The sequence below is a fragment of the Denticeps clupeoides genome, chromosome 2 (genome assembly GCF_900700375.1).
Source record: "Denticeps clupeoides chromosome 2, fDenClu1.1, whole genome shotgun sequence".
NCBI lineage: Eukaryota > Metazoa > Chordata > Actinopteri > Clupeiformes > Denticipitidae > Denticeps > Denticeps clupeoides.
In genome coordinates this window covers 29,810,529-29,832,372 of record NC_041708.1, presented here as the reverse complement: position 1 = coordinate 29,832,372, position 21,844 = coordinate 29,810,529, and the positions used below count along the sequence as shown (strand labels likewise).

The 21,844-nt window shown below is 43.8% G+C and overlaps 1 protein-coding gene across 3 annotated transcripts in view; it reads right to left on the bottom strand.

Moving 5' to 3' along the window:
- Positions 1-526: 526 nt before the first annotated feature.
- rbm33a (RNA binding motif protein 33a) overlaps positions 527-21,844 on the bottom strand; it is a 30,127-nt gene continuing 8,809 nt past the window's right edge. The window contains exons 7-19 of one of the 3 annotated variants that reach the window (XM_028969917.1): positions 20,646-20,814; positions 20,304-20,563; positions 17,440-17,758; positions 16,918-16,979; positions 14,500-14,626; positions 13,884-14,221; positions 13,051-13,287; positions 12,607-12,954; positions 10,453-11,070; positions 8,557-8,736; positions 5,895-6,077; positions 5,036-5,124; positions 527-4,729 (exon numbers count right to left, since the gene is read on the bottom strand). In XM_028969917.1, coding sequence (XP_028825750.1) covers positions 4,681-4,729; positions 5,036-5,124; positions 5,895-6,077; positions 8,557-8,736; positions 10,453-11,070; positions 12,607-12,954; positions 13,051-13,287; positions 13,884-14,221; positions 14,500-14,626; positions 16,918-16,979; positions 17,440-17,758; positions 20,304-20,563; positions 20,646-20,814 — 2,979 coding nt within the window. In that variant the 3' untranslated portion in view covers positions 527-4,680. Of the gene's footprint in view, positions 4,730-5,035; positions 5,125-5,894; positions 6,078-8,556; positions 8,737-10,452; positions 11,071-12,606; positions 12,955-13,050; positions 13,288-13,868; positions 14,222-14,499; positions 14,627-16,917; positions 16,980-17,439; positions 17,759-20,303; positions 20,564-20,645; positions 20,815-21,844 lie in introns of all 3 variants that reach the window. The other 2 variants (XM_028969915.1, XM_028969916.1) reach the window with 2 other exon arrangements.

Sequence of the window (21,844 nt, the reverse complement as noted above, 5' to 3'; positions counted from 1 at the left end):
AGACCCGCTTCTTTTCAGTTTAATAAAACACCCAATTTTCCCCCAAAAGCAGCTTAATTTGAATACGGTAGCTGCTAATGTATGTAACCGGCTGAAAAATAAAGGAATCACGATTCTAATTACTGACTATAAAAAAAAAAAAAAAAAACCTAAAAAGGAAATATAACAACTTCTAAGTATATTTGACTAATTCTGATCGCTGAGAGGTGACTCCACTACTGACGACAAGAACGAGAAGTCTAAAACCCCTGGGTGACACTAGGGAAACCACCCAAAGGGATGGTAGTAGCCGAGTGGGCAACCTCCTCGCCTCTGAACCAGAAGGGCACAGAGTTACAGGGTCAAAGCCCACTTACTGACACATTCAACCAGGAGCTGCTTCCCAGTTACTCTGGATATGGGCATCTCATAAATACACGTAATGTCTTAAGATTAGTTCACAACATCTATAATAAAAATGCCAATTACTTTATGTACATTCTAATTTAAACATTTAAACATTTGCTGTGATTAATACAAATGAACATACACTTTTAAAAATGTTTTATTGCATCTCAAGAGTGGAAATTATGTAAACGTACAGGACATTTCAATCATTTGCACAAGTCTTCAGACATTAACAGCAGGTCAGTTTTACTCAGTGAGAACTTGACAGTCTGATAACCATGTAACAACATCCATGTGAAATTACACAAATGACCAGTGATCGCGCACAGTAACACAACCGTCATCTTGTGGTTTAACAAATGAGAGCCATGCAGGTCTGACAAGTCAGTCCGTGCACAGTTCTTTCAGGTGATTGGTGTCTTTCAGTGTTTGTGCACTCTGAACCCCAGTCGTCTCACAGACGTTAAACCTCCGCGGCTTGGGCTAACAAACAAAGGAAATCCAGGGAGCCGGACAGCCTGCTTGATACAGAAAAGTTAAAGCTCATTCAAAAAAACAGCAACAGCAAAACAGTGCAGCATCCACCCATTTCCCAGGCAAGAAGTGGTTAGAGTGAAACAGGGAGCGATAATGGGATGAAGGATGGAAAAGGAATGGAGGGGGCTACAAAATACGAGTTACGACAAATGGGAGGAATGGAAGTGTCAGGAACGGTGGCGTCGATGTGGAGACAGTCATTCACAGAAAACATTAAAAACCATAAACCAGGTGACTGAAAACTGGTCCCATCAAATGCGAGAAAAGATCCTGTGAACAGAAGAAACTCAGTGAAAGGGTCGTGATGATCCTGCCCTCCTGAAAACCTGAAAAGAAACAAAGAGCGTTATCGGCAGCTCCACCCACTCCTCTGTCAGGCACACCCTGTTTAGGGGGAAGAAAGAAGAAACGTTGCATGCAAAAAAACGTGAAACATCAAAAAAAAACAATGATCACAACAGAGCAACTACACAACCTTCAAACTGACTAATTACAACACAAATGACAGTTCAGGCAAAGGCACACAAAGTACACATTCAAAAAAATCACATCAAGCACTGTGATGATTCCAACAACCTCCAGAACAAGGTTACCAACTCAAAATAATGACACACACACCCCGTATGCATTGTACATGAACACCGGAAATACCTTCAAGTGTACTTATAAAACCCTTTGAGTAAAGGTACGGATTAGGTCCAACATGAACCTGGATTTGACTTTTTATAACAAGTACATGTTATAAGTATTCTCAAGTGTCTTGAATGATAAACCAGCATAGCTGTTACTTTAAAATCCATAGGATTTACATCTTAACCACTGCCGTAGAGTTAAGAGACTCTATTAAGAAATAATAAAAAAGGTAAAACAATCTTTTACAAATTAAACGTAAGATCCAATATCTGAGTTAAGAAAAATAATAATAAAAAAACAAAAAAAAAACAAAAAACACTTCTTGATCAGGCACTGTGTTCTCATTTATGACATTTCTTTACTTCTTCACGTACTCCATGTGCATCTATGTGGCTCTCCCTCATTGTCATACAAAATGGCATATGGACACTGGACAGTGTACACAGAAGAGTGTGTACACAGAACAGAGCCAGTAGAAAATAAGATCTTATATTAGATTAAAAAAAAAAAAAACTAACCACAGGAGGGGCACCACATTGCATGATGAAGCCTTACACTTGATACAAGCTGCTCGAAAAATGGAAACTATAAAACTTTTTTTTAAAAATTGGTTACTTGTACTGGGGAAACACACAAACACACGCCACACATAAGGGATAAGGGCTCAGGGAGGTGTGACAAAAATCACGGGTCAACAGACACTTAGGGAGAAGAGTAAAAGCACCCTGTCAAACGATGTGGTAGAACGTACCACTCCACAGTTTAAAAATTTTTTTCAACAATACACAGACACACACAAACACACAAGCGTTAACTGGTTTCTCATACCCATAATCATATGGTATATACAAGACCAAGTTTTATTTATTCATTTTTTTTTTTTTTTTAAATCGTCTACTATATAAAAATGCTTTCAAATGAGACGAAACCATGGAGGAAAACTGCTACTGTACAAAGGAGACATCTGAAATTAGAGTGAGATCAGTGTTCATACATGTTGTATGCATCAAGAAGTGTTTTGCAGTACATAAAATTAAGAAAGTCATTATGCACATTAACAAGTGAACATAGAGTCTGGCGACGTGCTCTTCACTATGTACATTATGAATACACGGATGATGGTTGCCCCTTTTCTGCCCCACTTTTCTTCAACTCTAGCTTATGGACAGCGCTGCCAAATCACTCTAAATAGCCAGAAATGTTCTGTCAGTTACAGGCGAAGTAACAGGAAAAAAAAAAACTTTGAAAATAATAAATCACTTTTCCATGAAGCATTCAAAAAAGTAGGCTGTTGGGTAAGGGTTGGGGATCATGGAAGGTACTGCGTGCATGTGCATGTTGTACGTTTCAAGAACGGTTCTCTAAATGCACCCACCTGCTAGAACTAAAACAAACCAAATAAAATTTAAATGGTCTCTACTGCGGCGCTTGCCTCTGTACACAAGTCTGAGCTCTATAGCATTTCAATTCTCATTTCATTAAACCCAAAATTATTATGTTGCTCTTAGTTTAAAAAAAAACAAAAAAAAACATCATATCTAATCAGAATTTCGGCAGTCTTCCACACAAATTTAATGTTGTGGTGGTAGTTCAGGATAAAAAAAAATTTGTATGTTCTGGATTGTAGCTGCATTTTTACTTCCTGAGCCTGAAAATGCTCCGTTTTAAGATGCCAATTCCACAGAGAATAAAAAAGGTGGCAGCGTTGAGGACATATTGAGTCACACCCTTTCATAAAAAAAAAAAAAAAACGAACAAAAAGAAAAACACCACTATAACGATCCTCTACTCTTCCCGTCAGGCCAGCAATATTACCTTCCAACTCTAGATTCTTCCAACACCATAGTGCTGTGTTCCTCGTAATTAGTCTAAAATTAAAATATGCTGGCCAGCAGGCCTCAAGAAACAGGGAAAATGCTGCGGAACTAGCCCACACTAGCCCACGTACGTCAGGTTGGTTAGCTACCACCACGGGTTTTGCCCCTAACTCATCACGTCTGAAACGTATCAAGTTTGGCCTGAATGCAGTTTGGTGGAGCAGTGTGCCTGCTGCACCGCAACTAAGATAAATCAACACCAAGCACCATTTTGCTGCAATAAAATATCAAATTACTAAAAATATATATATTAAATAAAAGTACTTTTGTTTAAATACTTGCTGCTGTATGAGTTGACCCTACTCACTGTCAGGAAATGAGCATTCTCTGACCGATCAGTTGCCAAACGCCTTGCCTAACCTGCATTTACCAACAGATTTTCCTGATCAAAAGTAGGTAAAAACGGGTCCTCAAAAGGCTAGGCTATCAGTAACACACAACAGCGAGCGAAACTGAAAACCCGTCAGGAATGACTTGAATCCCACCGCCAGGTTTGCTGCATCAAGTTATTCTTGAGATGCAAAATGTTTCATCTTGAGACAGAGGCCTGTATTGTCCTATATTTACAGGTATATATATATATATACGTCGCATTCAAATAATGCAGATGTTTGCGCAAACACACACACACACACACACAAGCATGCTCACCAGGTAGTGCTAAACTGAGGAGCTCCGTGCAAACCATGCACAAGTACAAAAGCATCAAATGGCGCCATCTGCAGGTGCTGAAATGCACTGACACAACGCACAACACATTTGGGTGAGGAGTCAAACCTGTGACAAGCCATGTCGAACACTAGCGCCTATCAAATTTGAGAAAATGCCCAATGCAAGGAGCCATTAAATAAAAGCCTAGAAAGGCGTTCTCACGGCATAAGATGGGAGCAACCATCATCAAGTGTGTTGTTGGAACTGTGCTGAGCACACAACCTGCACAGTCTCTCTCTGTTTTACTCAGTCTGGAAATCACTTCAAACAACCCAGACCGGGAATACACTCATGGGGGACGAAAAAAGAAAAAGAAAAAAAAAAAAACACTTGTTTGTCGTCTTTTTCAGTGGTCCAGTATCAACAGGGCCAGTAAGTTGGAACTTATGCCACAACGTGATTGAGTTCTTGCCCACAGCGTTGCAGATTCACAGTTCTGTGTGTCCAGGGTCTCTCTCCCAAGGTTGAGTGTTGAGATCTGCATCACAATTTTGATCTGTGCCTCGGTTGGTCTCGTTGGAGCCTTCTGGAACCCTCAGCCATCGATTAACACCACATTGATATGGGACAGATCGATCATGTGCCTGCGTGATTGGTAGAAGCGGTGCATTCTTAATAAATGGCTATGCTTGGCCACAAGGCTTGCATCACCAGTGGCAGGCAAAAAAAACATTGTGGAACGGCCCATCTAGCTGGCACTAATGAAGCCTACAAGCCTCAAGCTGGTGTTGCAACCACATTTCAACGATTAGCGAATAACATTTAATAATGGCCCAAGAGCCCATAACGATGAGACTGACTTCCATGATATTTTACTATAAACATTTGCGGATTTGGGTTTGTTCACCCATAAGCCTGCTGTCAGACATTGGAAATGAGTGGCTGTGTACCTGTGGAAACTGTGCTGGAAACTCTGGGCATGCTGTGGATTGACAAACTTTGCAACAGCCCTCCTCTGCTGGGGCAACATTGTAAACATCTGCAAAACACATAAAAATATAATTTTGCATAAACGTATGTTAATGAAAAGAATAAAAAAAGTTACTCTGTATGCTACAGGCCACCATCACATAGGCAGAATTAACTTGAATGAATATTCCAAACCATAAATAAAAATGTTTAAAATGTAATGCAACAACCTATACAGTGCGTGGAATTTTATGGATGTGAAAGTGAAGTGATTGTCATTGTGATACACAGCAGCACAGCACACGGTGCACACAGTGAAATTTGTCCTCTGCATTTAACCCATCAGCCTGAGTGAGCAGTGGGCAGCCATGACAGGCGCCCGGGGAGCAGTGTGTGGGGACGGTGCTTTGCTCAGTGGCACCTCAGTGGCACCGTTGCGGATCGGGATTCGAACCAGCAACCTTCTGATTACGGGGCCGCTTCCTTAACCGCTAGGCCACCACTGCCCCATGTGTAAGTTTATATACGAGGTAACAACCCCTTGCCTTTATGACAGCAGCACAGATTCTTTTTGGAAATAACTACACAGTCCTACAACAGTGTAAGTGGCAGCCACATTTTCTGACTAACTGCTCTTCCTGCAGATGGATGAGTGGATGAGGCTGTCATTTCACTATATACCACTAGATGGGGCCATATAAACTAGATTTGAAAAAAAGAGATGAAACCAGTGAAAAGCTGACCTCAGTGCCAGGCCTCAGATGAAAAGATGTTTTGCTACTTCATTTATGTCAATACTGGTAAACAAGAAAAACTGTTGATGATTGTTATGTACTGTACCTTTATAGGTCCAATGGAGCTGAGCAAGTTTGTGAGCTGCTTTTCAGTGGTGGAGGATGACAGGCCCTCGATAGACACCATGCAAGGTAGATTCTCCATCCGTGGGCCTTGTCTGTTCCCAATTAGATGACCCCCGCATCCAACTGGACCCCCTCTGCCTCTACCCCGCACAGGCACAACCAGCTGAGAAGAGAGGACAGGGGGGTTAACAAAAGTTAAATGTATTAAAATACGCTGCGCAAAAAAATAAAGGGAAGACAATAATAAGATATCCTAAATCTAAATGAACAGTTGAATGTGATGGCACCAAAACCACACAAAAATTTACGAAGAAAAACATTTATCAACCCATGGAGGTCTGGATTTGGAGTCACACTCAAAATTAAAGTGGAAAAACAGACTACAGGCTGATCCAACTTTGATGTAATGTCCTTAAAACAAGTCAAACTGAGGCTCAGTAGTGCGTGTGGCCTCCACGTGCCTGTATGACCTCCCTGTAAGGACATGCTCCTGATGAGGCGGCGGATGGTCTTCTGAGGGAACTTGGACTGAAGCACCCGCCAACTCCTGGACAGTCTGTGGTGCAATGTTGCATTGGTGGATTGAGTGAGACATGATGTCCCGGATCTGGGGAAAGGGCAGGCCAGTCCATAGCATTTTACAGGACTGCTGAGACACTCCAGCCACATGAGGTCTAGCATCTTCTTGCATTCGGTTGGTGCCAACCGCACCAGTTTATGGTCTCACAAGGGGTCTGAGGACCTCACCTTGGTACCTAATGGTAGTCAGGCTACCTCTGGCGAGAAGGCAGAGGGCTGTGTGGCACCCCACACCATTTCTGACCCACTGCCAAACCGGTCATGCTGGAGGATGTTGCAGGCTGCTGAACTTCCTCCACGGTGTCTCCAGTCACATCTGCAACATGTGCTCAGTGTGAACCTGCTGTGCACAGTGCACCAGTGGCACATTTGCCAGTCTTTGTGCTCTCTGGCAAATGCTGAACATTGTAAGCACAATCCCCCCCAACGAATAAACGAATAATCTGGAATTAGATTAGAAACTTGAAATGCTTTACCAAGATTAACATACTTCCCATGCACACGGACAAATATACCAAGAAAACAGGCGGCGAAGCCGGGCGTGAAAGAGGAGGAGACAGAATCTCAGACTGCAGCCTGCTCTTCCGATGCTCACAGACAGGTGTGTGTGTGTGTGTGCATGCACCCAAAACACCGGGAGAGATGAATCGGGTGTGTACTGGCTCATGTGCGTGCATGTGTAGAACTTTTATCAGCAGTGCAACATGCCTCCTCTGAGATGTTGCCGCGGTGACAGGCGCACACGGGAGGCCAGGGGACCGCGTGTAAAAGCCTATGCGGGGTGCCCCTTGTCTGTCAGCATTACAGCAGCTGACATACACTGTATCACATTACTACTGTGCCTGGTGTGTGTCTGCAGCTGCTGTGGCCCCTGGGACAGAGAAGTGCAGCACCGAAGAGCGACGAAGAGCGACTCAAATGGAAATGTTACCTGGGTTTAGAATGTATACATGCAAGGATAGATAAATAAAAATCCACACTTGTATGCACACAATAAATGTACGGAACATTCTATAACAGAGATAAGCCTACGTTCCAGATACATTTTGTTCCGCAAAGTCAATTCTACAGTGCAAAAATTGACTTTTGACCTTAGGCATCTATCTATATTCATGAAAGGCTTCATATGAATATTAAATTGCAAAAACTAGTTTGGACACAGGATACTGTTTCCTGCCAAATGCACAAGTGCATTAAAGCTCACTGAAACAGTCATCTTTCATATTCAGATTCTACACTGACACCAATTAACCATTGGAATGTGTAATGCGAAAAATGTGAAACGTTGCTGCACACCACCTCAGCATGGTGGAAACCTTAAATTTCTCACACAAAGGTTTAAAAACACCAATACAGGTAGTGTTATTGTTCAATTAAACCGCTTTTATCACATGAATGATGGGCTGGTCCTCGATCTTGAAACCAAACCATCTCCAGTCAAGAGACGAAGAACCACATCTTTCCTTAACAGATGACTGTGAGCTTGTTCGTAAATACTGTGGTAAATACTTTATAATGCCTGTTGCCTCATCATGAAATAAGAATTTTGATATTATAGAAAATGATATATCACACACCCACTGTTAACTATTTTATTAATCAAAGAGAATTATAGTACTACAACAACCTGTTTGTTTAAAGGGTTTAAGAAAGAAGTTTAAGTATTTACTCCATTCATCTTGTATCATGTTCCCTATATCTCACTCCTGCTTTCCCCCTGATCTCCACTGCCTTAATCCAGCATGAGCACACACGCCCCTTGCTGTTGATTGGCTGAACTGTAACTCAGTCCAGGTTAAGGCTGTAAAGGAACACTGTTTTTTTTTTTCCTCTCTTTGCAACATATGCAGTGTATGAGGCTAGTAGAACTTACCTGAACTTAAATTTTTTATTTTTTATTAATTCGTAAATGTATTTATTTCACACACAGACATATACATAGCTGATTTTTAAGCATTACTAAGTTGCAGTATAATAGTAAGCACAGATCTGTGTGTACCAACATGTGCTCTATGGAGGGAAAGTATTAATTCTACAGCGTGGGTTTGAATAACGTGCCATACCCTGTGGGGCTGCGGATGGCCCATGCCCCTCCCTCCTTGCGCCGAGTGTTGCTCGTGTTGCTGTGGCCCGCTTGTTGCCATGGTGACCTTTCGGACAGGGCCCGGGCGCGGTTGAGGGGGCAGTCGACTGATTGGCTGCGGTTGCTGGGTGGGGGCTGCTGCGTCTTCGCCCTCCTCTCCCTGGGGAACACAGCGTAGCGGGCGGGTTAAAGACAGGTCCGCACAGAATTAAAAAGCCTTCAAATTACTCTAAATCACTGGTCTGTGATGGTTCCATGCATCTAGCAGAAGGGCAGTGCATGATAATTTGGGTTTAATGCAACAATTTGTAGGAAAAGAACCCAAAACTCCAATTTCTCATGTAGATAGATCATTTTGCCACAAATTCAAAACACCAAAATGACCTGGAACAAAGTTGGAAAATGTTTAGCAACTAACTTTCTGCCATTTCTGCCATTTTAAGCTCTGTCGCGGCTTGAAACTTACTCTGACCCCGCCGAACAAAAGAAAGGTGCGGCGGTGGCGTCGGCACTGCTATCGCTGCCCGGCCCATCTCCAGCTCAGGGCCGATGGATTAATCTGCTCTATAGAAAACCACGGCTCCCTGATTACACCCGTCAGATTCGGAGCGGCATTATTTCACTGCCGCACCGCGCCGCCCCGTGCCCCACCCCCCCTGCTGCTGCTTTTGTGCGGCGTGTTCCTTGCGCATTATTCCTGATGAAAATTTAATTTGCTCTTATCTGTGCCGTTAAGCCCTGAGAAGCAGCGGAGAGAGGGGGGGGGGGGGGGGGGGGGGGGAGAATACACAAATCCGTCCAAAGTGGCATCTCTTTCTGTTCTTTCAGGTATTACGGCACTAAGACCCTGCATGCAGAAAAAAGATAAATTGCTTGAGTCTTGAAGGACTGACATCTATTCGTGCGCACCTGAGTGATGGGTTGACGGACAGTGCAGGGGAGAGGCGGGAGAAAGAGATAACATTGTCAAGCTGCCCTGGATGACAGCGAGACAATGTCTTAGGCCCGGCATCAGGAGAATCAGCGCCCCCCCTTCTCTCTTTCCATAGCCGATCCGGCGCCCTTGCTCCCCCAACCCCCTCTCAGCATCTCAAGTTTCTATTAGTGCCCCTGACATCCTGTTATCTTCATTGATAGCAGCAAGACCAACATTCAATACCCCGGGCCGTGGCAGACCAGTGAAAAGCTCCAAACACGTCTTGGCTACTCTATTATAGGAGCTGAGGAAGCCATTACGGCGGCTTCAATCTCGTGTCAGGGCCCAACAGCCATCCTGGCAAATAAAAGCCAAGCGGCTGGACAGGGTTAAATGCCCCCCCCCCTCCAGTCCTCCTGTATACTTTAGTAAGATCTCCGAAAGCAGCAGGTTTTAGTGACAAAGAAAGATGCCAACCTTTAAGAGGTGGGAGCTAGCGCTTTCCATCGGGAGGCTAAATGTCACACTGCTCTTTTTATTGACTTGAGAGGCTATGCCATTTATGCACTGAACAGGTCTAAAGAGACATTTCACGGACCTGGACTGGGGATGGGGTACTTTATGGATCAATTCAGCGCAAATGACACTTCCGTGACTTCAATGTCACTCACAGCAGACTTAAAATCTTAAAACTTTGGCCAAGAGGACAAAAAAAAAAAAAAAGGTGGTGGTGCGTGACTTTTAAAAATAATTGGAAATTTCCGTCCCAAAGATCACTTCTATGTCTTTTTCCCAGAGGCAGTCGTGACATTTGTGTAAAGAACGTAACAAAGAAAAAAAAACCCACAAAGAGTGCTCTCGTAAGCCGTGAACTTTAAAAGAACTTGAGGGATCCACGAGGCCTTAGTAATAATTTGTCACAAAAGGAGAAAAAAATAAAAAAATAAAAAACAGACTCACCCCTCCAAGCACCTTCACCAGTCTGACTTTGTTTGGCAGCTGAGGCGAGCCGGTGCTGTTCTGTCGCTGCATCACTGTCCTCTTCACACCTGGCCTCGGCCCCTGACCCTGGCTTTGGCCGGGACCCGGGCCCTCCACCAGGGCCCCGTGCACTGGGGTGACGTGCTGAGCTACTGCTTTCCTCTGTGGCTGCTGCTGCGGTGGTGGTGGCTGCTGCTGCGGTGGTGGTGGCTGCTGCCATTGGCCCTGCTGGCTGGGGCCGGCCTGACTGTTCTGCTGTAGGGCTCCAGGCCAGCTGGATGGCTGTGGGTGGGTTTTGGTTGGCTGAAGCGGCCAAGTCTTTACGTTCTGTCGTGGTGTGGTGGTGGTAGGGGGGACAGGTTGTGGGGTGCCATTGGTGGGAATGGTGGGGACAGACTGAGCGATCGGAACTGGGTTCTGAGGCTGGCTGTTACTTGGGCTCTGGGTGCTAAGGCGCTCCAAAAGCTCTTTCTTGCGTAAACCAGCTTGCATCTGTCTCCGCTGCTCTTTGCGCTTCAGAATCTCCTCCCTCAGCCTCTTCTGCTCCTCTATCTTTAAACGGTACTGCCGAGTTTCTTCATCTTCAGTGGGATCCTGCTGGAGCGAACACAAACACTGTCAGAACACACTTCTACGATAAAAAATTGGTTCTATCTATTCGTTCTATTGTAATCTTTGGTTTGGGAAGCAGGAATTGGTCTAGGCCATCAACACAACTGAATTCCTTTCACCCCACTGACAGCCAACAAGCACCGTAAAACACGCCTTGACTTCAGACACGCAAAGACTCTGTCCACTGTCCACTCTGAACTGACTGAACACACTCTTATGTTCAGAAAATATATCCATTACATTTCTGTTTGGTGGTTTGGTGGTTTCTGTTACTGCAGCATTTACACATTTTTACTCTATATCCTTATTTCACTGGATTTTAATGCCGTCTGTGTTCTCTATTGGCTTCAGGTTTTGTTTGATGTACTCTTGCCCTACCTGTGTCCCATGTTTTTGCAATTCATGCCGATGTCGGACAAGTGCACTTCATGTCATCTGTAACCTTGTTTAAATGTCACATGTAGCACCTGGTTCTGGTGTTTCATTTCACTATAACTATGACTTTTAAGCCTTCCTCTGCAACATTTTCAGACATTTGCAGTGAACCTAGTGATGTGGTTCCTCGCTCGTCTCTAAGGTAGTAGCCTAGTGGGTAACACACTCGCCTATGAACCAGAAGACCCAGGTTCAAACCCCACTTACTACCATTGTGTCCCTGAGCAAGACACTTAACCCTGAGTGTCTCCAGGGGGGAATGTACCTGTAATGTACTACTACTGAATGTACTACTGATTGTAAGTCGTGCTGGATAAGGGCGTCTGATAAATGCTGTAAATGTAATTATTCTGGTGCCCCAGCAGCAGTATCTCCATTTAGATATAGTGTAAATAGAGTTGAAAATCTTTGCACGAACCAGACATGAGGAAACAATGTGCATCACTCCTTCTTGTTGGAACAAGAGAAGTGAAATGCATATTATAATAGGCTATTTGTTCTTATCTTTAAAATAAATTAAAAATTGCAAATGTCCCCACTTGAGGGACTAGTTAAAGATAATCTTATCCAATTATATCCCTCTTATCCACTTTTTTTTTTTAATCCTCTTTTTGTCCACTTTTATCCACTTATATTTTTTGTGTGGTACTCTCTCTCTGCCATGATGCTCCACTGAACCAATAACAGCCAACCGCACATCTATATTTAAAAGTTTCGTAAATACACACAAAATATGTCAATTATTATGGTGATCAAGAAAAATGCTCAAAGACAAAAGAGCTGAATTTTTGTTGCGACCATTGGCCAGCCCCAGTAAATACAAACAAAAAAGATGATCACTTCAGCCATTTTTATCCTGATGGTGAAAGATACCCAAAGTTAATCACAGAGATCGAGCAGATCGTTTAATCGCCCAGCACTACTTGTTTGCAAATCAGAATGAAGAAGTGTACGAAAATTCTTAAATCACCAATGAATCCTAATACATCTTCCTACTTATTGTACGTACATAACAATTAATTGCTATATACATTTAAAATGTAGACTGTAATTAATTATTGCTATGAGCAGCAAGGGTTAGCTGACCTGAGGTGTAGTAGTGCTGGATGCAGAGCTGGGTTTGGCTGCTGGAGCTGTTTGGTTTGGTGGTTTGGTTTTGGCCTCGCCCACCTTATCTGCACCACCGGACATGCCCTCAGGTTTAAAAAGGCCATGTCCCCGCCCTGCTGGTGCTCCTCGAAGCCGAGGCATCCCGCGGGAGTTGAGGCCTGGCCGCAACCCAGGTCCTCCCCTGCCTCCTAGACGCTGGTGGCCACCAGGAGTCAGAGCAGGCCGTTGGTGGTGGTTGAGGTTACTGGGGGCAATGGGGAGCTCTCTGAGGTTGCTGTTGCGTTGAGGGAGGGTCTGAATCTGCTGTATTGAGGAGGCAGAATTCTTCAAAAAAAAAAAAAAAAAGTTTTTTTGTTTTCAAATAATCAAATCAAAAACATCAAATCAAATATATTATCATGCAACGGTTGACTGACTTACCATTCTGGGTCTGGGTGGAGTACTTCTATGCTGAGGGTTTTGCTGGTGGGGCAGCATTTGGCGCGGGCCCCCATGCATGTGCTGCTGCTGCCGAAAGGGTGACTGGGGTGGGTGCAGGAACTGGAGCTGCTCTGAAGGGTGGGGGTGGGGGTGTGGTGGGTGCTGCTGCAATGGCTGATGTGGAAGCAGAGGCTCGAGGTGTTGTGGCAATGAGTGAGACTGAGGCTGAATTATATCCTGAAAAAGCAGTAAAACCTCCTTTAAAATACGAAAGGCTCTGCAGGTTATACATATTAAAAAAAAAGCTTAAATTATAATGATGGCTGGTGAAGATACTCTGGTTCAGGACACTGTGTCCTCAAATAACCACAATCAGTGCAATGCAGCAGGTCGCAGCACTAGGGGGCAGACTTGACTGCACCACTCTAAACAGTGAGGAAGGCATAAACATATAAAACACCCCCTTCCCCTGATGAATGGACAGTGATTTAGAGCCAACCCACATATACCAACGTGATTTAATTACATGTAGAGCCTTTCTTTCCAGAGTTACAAACATTCCTTCAGCATAGCAGTCTGACCTACTGGCCTGATTTTCAAGGAGCTGGATCTTTCAGAACGCACTGATAAATCTAAATCAAGACCGGGCAAACCCAAAATTGTGTAAAGCGCTTTTAGAATTTTAATTAAAAAAAAAAAATTTAATTAAAAAAATGTTTCTAATACATAGAAATCTAAATTAAATCTGATTCTTATATTTATTCTCAGGATATCCTAGGTTGTTAATGCATTTTTCAGATGATTATCCTCTGACTTACATTGTGGTGCTGTACCTGCATCCCAAATGGCATGTTCTGGGTGTTGAAAGGAGCCCCCTGTTGTGGAGAGAATGGCTGTCTGTGGCCCACAAAGTTATGGGGTCCAGGGTGGCCCGGGGGTCCGCTGTGCTGTGGCGGTAAATTCGCTCGGAGAGGCTCTCTTTGGACCACCCCACCTAGTGGCCCTTGGCCCTGACCAAGCTCAAGACCCAGGGGGCCAAAGCCTGGCCGACCAAGCCCCTGCCCAGACTGGGGGAAGGACAGGGGTCCCTGGCCTGGAAGTGGGTGGGTGTTATTCATGAGGGGGGTTGGCATCGTCTGGTCAAACATGTGTTGCCCAGGGAAACGGGGATCTATAGAAGAGGAAATTAAGATTAGCCGATATTTCATGTTCTATGGTGAAGTATAATATAGAGCAAACAAACAAACAAATATATTTTATACATAGACACACACACACATTTTCTGAATAATGCAGCACATGTTTATATTGATGATCACCACGAGAACTTTGCAAATAAGACAATATTAATACAGAGTAATGAAACAGAAAACAAGCTGAGGGTTGCTTAAAATATGTGATGCTCCACTCTGGCAAGAAGACAGAGGGGGAGGGGTCTCGGCCCAATACCTCCAATCAAAAAAGGTTCTCGATCCTGGTGTGGGGGTGGGGGACCCCTCCAGGTCTCAGGAGGGTGTGGAGGTCTTTGTTGCTGCCTGAAATTCCCAGGGATGTGCTGCTGGAAGTCTGCCGGGCCCTGGAAGATGAGCAGGAGGAGGAACGGAAGAGTGTGGTGATTGAAAAGGCAAAACGCTATTTAAATAAAACCAGCTTTCAATACATAAAGGAATCTGTGCCGCCATGGTTGAAATTGAGTGAACGCTCTGCCATACTGGCATGCCTTATTGCATACATGGCTCACGTAGACAAAATCCCCCATCTACCTTCTCAAGGCAACAGCAGATAACAATCCCATAATCCCCCCCACTGAATACCAATCCCATCACCCTGGCTTCTTTTATTCTCTTAAACATCCATCTCTCTTAAGAAATTAACCTCCATTCACTGGTCGGCACCTCCACAAATTGGGGCGCTTACCTGCACTATAACTCATTAAGAATGACTCACAATGTTATCAGCGCTTAATCCTCGTCCCCTAGCTGGGGCCGACAGTGACCTTCAATGAAGGTGTGTGTGTGTGTGTGTGTGTGTGTGTGTGTGTAGTGCAAAGATTTGCCAAGTTCCTTAAGAGAAAAGTTAATCAGACAACTCGGCAAAAAAAAAAAAAAGAGACTAAAAAGGGGAGGAATCACATGGTTAGCAGGGATCCTCTTGTTCCTTTCATTGACGGTCAGTTCCTTAAACACAATGGGGTTTAGGCACACTCAAAATCACCGTATTCATTACATAAAGGAGGGGGTCCATGTCATCTCGTGGCTAATCCTGGCCAAATCCGTATGGATCTGGCCAATATGTAACCAATGTAATGATCTGGATAAGAGATTAAGGTAAAACTGAGACAGACAAATGTCAACTCTTCATCCCAGACTTTATTTGGAAGACTTCATGTCGCCTGGGTCAAAAAACGAAGACATCCAATATCGCTCAAGCAATTATATTTTAAGGGATTACAGGATGACATTTGAACGATTGTAATACCGGACACATACACAGTCTCTGTTGACACAAATGAAATTATTTTAATTTTTATGTGAGCTGCAGAAATGTCAGCAACCGTCCAGATATTTATAAAGATCAGCAAGTAACAGTTGCATATTCAGTGGCCATTTCTGGGGGCTATTCCCAAAGCTTGGGAATTAAATCTAAATATTTGAATTAAATATTCGAGCCATTTGACTAATGTGGAAAATACTCAATGCACGGACCCAGAAGACGGCCACAGCCCACCGCAAGATTGGATGTGATCCTATGCTAATGCATGCTAATGGGGGGGGAGTAATCAGGTGCCCGGTTGCTAAAGGAAGTGGCTGGCTGTTTAGTTGCTGGCATTTTAAATGGTGTCCAGCATGCGCCACACCCCCGTAAGCACAGGGCCACACACAGCTGGGGGTGTCAGACCCTTTTTGTTACCATGAGACCCTTCATGCACTTCCTTCATATTTTGAAAGCAAGGATAAAAACGGGAAAGCTTATCCATAGACTCCTGGATCCTGAGGCACTATCAATTGCAGCTTTTGCAAAAAAAAAAAAAAAAAAAAAAAAACACATCAGAAGATTGACTGCCAGAGAGCGCATCCCAACCTCCATAAGGCAAACACCGCGCCAAGCCCTGGCTCATTTTCAGCAAGGTCTGGAGCACCGGCATCAAATGCTACTGGCTGCTAAGCCCCTTTTCCAGGGACTGATTAGCATAAATCCATATAAAACACAGTTTCCCTGGACGAGACCGTCAGCATGTGTATCACCTGATGCCCTGTCTGGCCTTAATTAGACAAAGAGGGAGGAGAGGGCATGGACCTAAAAAAATAATAAAAAAATTAAAGAGCCGAGTAGATAGTGAGGTCGAGCGAGCACTAGAGAGAGGGTTTACAGCGCGAGAGCGAATGAAGGACAAAACCCATTTAGGTGGCTGGGACTCCATTTCGCTCAGAGGAGTAATCACTTTAGACGCCAGAGTCACGTTGTCGTCGGCACCCTGCTCTCCGCACAGGCGTTCGGCTGATACCGCGAGCAGCGAAACAGCCAGTGTCTCCACATTGGCCAGACTAAGCGCTGGTGGTTGAAGGGTGGTAATACTAAAAATGGATCAAACTGATATTTCTGCACGAGGCTTCAAGGCTCAGCGTTTCCAGGCACCCGTTCCTACGTTCCAGTGGAAGCCCATCAGAAGCTAAGGCCGATATCAAACGTTTCCAGTTGTGCAGATACAGAGGCGCGCGCACACACTTATTTCACAGATTCTTCCAGAAGACGCCCGGACACAGCAAGTGCATAATGACTGTGGTGATGCTGGACTATTGCAATGACAGGGCAGGCACACACATACACACTGACATGAGCAGAGAGGAGGAAGGAGCAGCTACTCACTGCAAACCTCTGGGGACCAACAGCAGGCCTGGGTTGGTTCTGAGCAGGAGGCATCAAGGGCACTGCAACATGGGAGGGAAGGAGAACAAAGAAAAGGGTGGGAAAGGTTAGATCGCACTAGATATGAGACTGACAGCATGTTGTACATGTCCCCTTAACAATATAAAAGACCCTGCTGTCGACGAAGACGAAGCTGTAATAACCTCTCTAGCTGGAAGCAGGAAGGAAAAAGACAACAACTATGCGCCATATGGTGTATTGCAGGGTTTAAACTATTCGGTGTAAATAATGAGTCATATTTATAAGCTATATAGATGTTGCCCATCAAGGAAATCATTCTCTCCAGAGAATTCATAGCAATCATTCCTGCTTGGTAGAATATTAAAGAACATACAAAATACTGGTACGAATAGATTCCACTTACTCCACCCAATGAGGCTGCCACATAATTGAGAACAAGGTCAAATATTTAGCAGCAGTGTGGGGAAAGCCACACACACACACACACACACACACACACACCTTGTACAGGTGAAGAGGAGGGGCCTCTGAAGTGAGGGTTGATGTGGATGTTCTTCGGCTGGTGTTGATGGTGGGGGGGTTGTGAGTGAGAGTGCGACGGGGGTTGGGGGCTCATCATCCTCTGGTTCTCCAGCTGAGTTCTTATCAGAGGCCCATAGGCTGGGGGTGAGCGCCGGGTCCGATGAGGGGGCAACAGAGGCTGCAATGGTTGCTGGGGCAGAGGACCGCCAACCTCTACGAAGCCCCCACTTCCTCTGGGGCCTGAATGTCGCGGCTGGTGGTAATGGAGGTGATGAATTGGCATTCGGTTCTGATGATGCTGAAAGGGTGAGAACCATAAAGTGGCAGATTTTATTTATTTTTATTTTTTTTAAACAAAATAGCTCAGTTTCTTCATATGCTACATGAGGAGAGAAAAATAAATACGAATTAGCATTAGAATCCTTAGAGCATCCAGACAGGAAATATCTCAACCTGGTTCGGGAACAGCACCATGAAGGACAGGCGAGCCCTACAGAGGGTGGTTCGATCAGCCAAACGAATAGTCCGTACCAAGCTCCTTGACCTTCAATCTATCTACAACAAACGGTGCTCTACCAGGGCCAGGAACATCGCGAAGGACCTCAGCCACCCCAACAATGGACTCTTCTCTCTGCTGCGATCAGGGAAGCGCTTTCGCTCCCTGAAGTCCAACACAGAGAGAATAAGGAGGAGCTTCTTCCCGCAGGCTATACAAGCTCTCAACAACCACAACACTTCATAGGACAGAACTCTACTACACTCCAGCACTTTCACTTACTCTGGACTCTTTGCACAAAATCACTTTGCACAAAATCTTTGTGCTTTTTACTTTACTGCTCTTTTGTTTTTTTTTATACATTGTCTTTCACTCATTTGCACACCTTCTCCCTACCTGTTACACATATTTTATGTTAAAGACGTAAAAGTGTAATATTTGGTTGTGCAAAATTTGCATATTGGTCTTCATTGTATCAAAATTCGCAATACTGTGGTCTGTAGCAGTCGCAAAAAAGCATTTCACTGCATATCATACAGTGTATGACTATGTATGTGACAAATACAATTTGAAGTTGAGAAAGAAAGTGAAGTTATTGTCATTGTGAAACAATGCAGCACAGCACACATAATGAAATGTGTCCTCTGCTTTTAACAGTCACCCTTAGTGAGCAGTGGGAAACCATGACAGGTGCCCGGGGAGCAGTGTGTGGGGACGTCCCCACTTACTATGTCCCTGAGCAAGACATTTAACCTTCGGTATCTCCAGGGTAACTGTACTATTGTATGTCACTCTGGATAAGCGTGTCTGTTTCGAACCGGCAACCTTCTTATTACGGGGTCGCTTCCTTAACCGCTAGGCCACCACTGCCCCAGCAGATGTATACACGTTACCCTTTCAAAAATAGTTAACATTTAAATTTACTTACCAAATGATAAGGCACAATGTATACGGTCTATAAAAGTTAAATTTATATTGCAATACGAATTTCATGCCATGTCACAGCCCCTATGTGAAACGATAGTGAATTAAGCTAAAAGTGCATCCAATGGTGTGTGACCTCATTTACTTTACCTGCCAATTAAAAATATATACACTCGTTTGGCATGTCCTAATTTTACAGCCTTAAAGTGGAGACCGCACCTCTGTGCAAATTTTGAAGTCACATTGTACACTTTATTTTCCAGATCTAATAACAGCACACCTTCTGCACTGCCAATCATCTGTAAATTGTACCCTATGGATATGAGGGCTCACAATTTGTAAATTGCTTACTGCCTATAGACCTACAGATATTCATCCATGACCACTGCACTGAGCCCCCCTCACATAAAGACCGTGCCATATTCATGTCATAACTCAAACAGGGGCAAAATTCAATTACGGTGGTGTTTTCTCTAAATAAAGACATAACTGTTACCTTTCTCTTTACAAAAGCGTTTACAGAGGATGACGCATCTTGTTGAGTGCCTGACACGGCTTGCCTCGTCTGTTATGAGAATTAGCTGGAAAAGGCACTGCATGAACAACTTAAACGTAAGGATTATGTGCTCTGGCAGATTCTGAATAATAAAATAAGTGCAAGAGCCTAAATCCTAGGCAAAGTACAAATTAAATTTTATGTAATGCTTTCTAAATGGACTCCTGCCAAGTTATTTGGCATAATCCACATATCAACATGGATGAAAGCAGTAGGAGGGGGGAGCCGGGATAATTGACTTTTTCCCAAAAGCAAACCTCTCACCATTCTGGTAGGGCATGACTACCATAGGACACAAGCAAACAAGCTACATTATTCATGAGTAAACAATGGGACTGTGAAAAGGCAATTCAGTCAACAGGACAGTATAGATATCGCTCACAAACAACATGCACAGCAGGGACAGCGGGTGTCATTACAAACATTTCTTGCCACTTTCCAATGACAAACTGCTTTGAAGAAGGTCACTGGCTAAGTGGCTGGGAAGGGGCAGATGAAGCTGTAGCCTGGATTTCTCTTGATATTCGGAGATTAGCATACATTGCATAAAATAACTGTGAATTACATGTTTTCAGCCTGACAGTTAAATTTAGGGATTGATGAAATTGGATTTATTAAATGGCATGGTATTTTTACTGACTTGTTTTTTTTTTTTACTTTCAGCCTCTGAAATTATTTTCAATAGATGGTCAAACCCAAATTATTCACAAACTTCAGAATAACTTTGCTAACAAGTTATAATTTTCATATTAATTTATTAAGAGACAAATCACACACAATTCTAAATTACAGAACATATTAGTCAATTTCTCAAACCAATCTTAAGTGTTGTAAAATAAATAGATACTGTGGACCCCATGTATTTACCTGCATGCCCATGTGCATAAGTGAAGGTCTCTGGTCATTAGGGCGTCCTCTGCTGCTGCCATCTCTGAGGTTTCCAGGACCAAAAAGAGGGAAAGCACCCCTGCCTCCAACGCCTCTTCCTCCTATCATTGGTGACCCACCACGACCCACAACTCCTCTCCCTCCCCTGCCTCCACCTCTGTTTCCATAACGGCCCTGTGTCCTCTGGCGCTCCCGCTCCTCAAACTGCTGCAGGTCTGCTTTGGCTTCTTCTGAGAGCTCTGGAGCAAAGATGACAACTGGTGAAACAACTGATTGAAATGGCAATAAAAGAAATCTTTTGTTAAAAACGTCTGAACCGACCTAATGTTTCAGGGATGTTTCTCCTTTTGGACGACACATCAGACAGCCGTACCACAGTTGCATCTTTGCGCTCAGTTCTGAAGCGAAGCCGACCTGATTCTTCATCATCCTTGTCCTCCTCATCAGACTCTTCCTTTGCGTCTTCCTCAGGCTCTGGCTCATTTTCAACCTGACAGGATACAAATACAAACTAGTTAGACAACCAGTGTCTGCACTATATATATATATATATATACACACACACACACACACACACACACACACACACACACACACACACACCATATTATAATGAGTACTACACTTTATTGCCCATCAGAATCTTAACAGCATCTTACAGGGTGGTAGTAGCCTAGTGGGCAAGACAGCAACCCTAAGTTACTGTCTTGCCCAGCAACCCTAAGGGGGGGGGGGGTTGGGAGAGACAGTCCCTGTAACTACTGATTGTAAGTCGCTCTGGATAAGGGCGTCTGATAAATGCTGTAAATGTAAAACAAGCCTTGGTGTGAGGTTCTTCTGATGCGCCCAGATGCACACCAATGCAGTAGCTGCATCCATCAAATCCAAACCCCTCCCTAATGGGGAATGAACCTGCTGAGTAGATAATCATCTCCAAGCAAAATACATCACATTTTGAGAGGATGGGATGTTCAATTATGAAAAAGCTGCAATAACTGCAATTATAATTAATATATGATTGATTAATAAATAAATAAAAATGACGGCAATTAATGCCAAATTAGTTAAACATACATGCTAGATAATCTGCTAGAAGCTCTGGAATTAGCGCCATTTCCCTTATTAAACAGTAATATTATGACCTAATTCGGGTTAAAAAAAAAATCATTACAATTTCTTAGTGTCACAATGACATGATAGCAGCATAATGGCAATGTATCAGACATGAAATACAGTATATGAAGTTGATGCACTTATTTTTATTACCACTCAACACAGTTAACCTTGATTCTCAAACTGTAGTATGTGATTAACTACAGCTCCCCCTAGTGGTAGACCAAGATTCACATCAATGTTTTTCTGTAAATGGGAAAATGTATCCAATCTGGCCTTGTGTCCATATGGAGACAGCGTTTCAGGGGACCTGCGATGGTTATTTTTTAAAACAGGTTCCAGAGTGAATTTCTTTTGTCCGGCAAAGCATCTCTTTTGTGAAAACGATGACGTATTAGACCAACCTG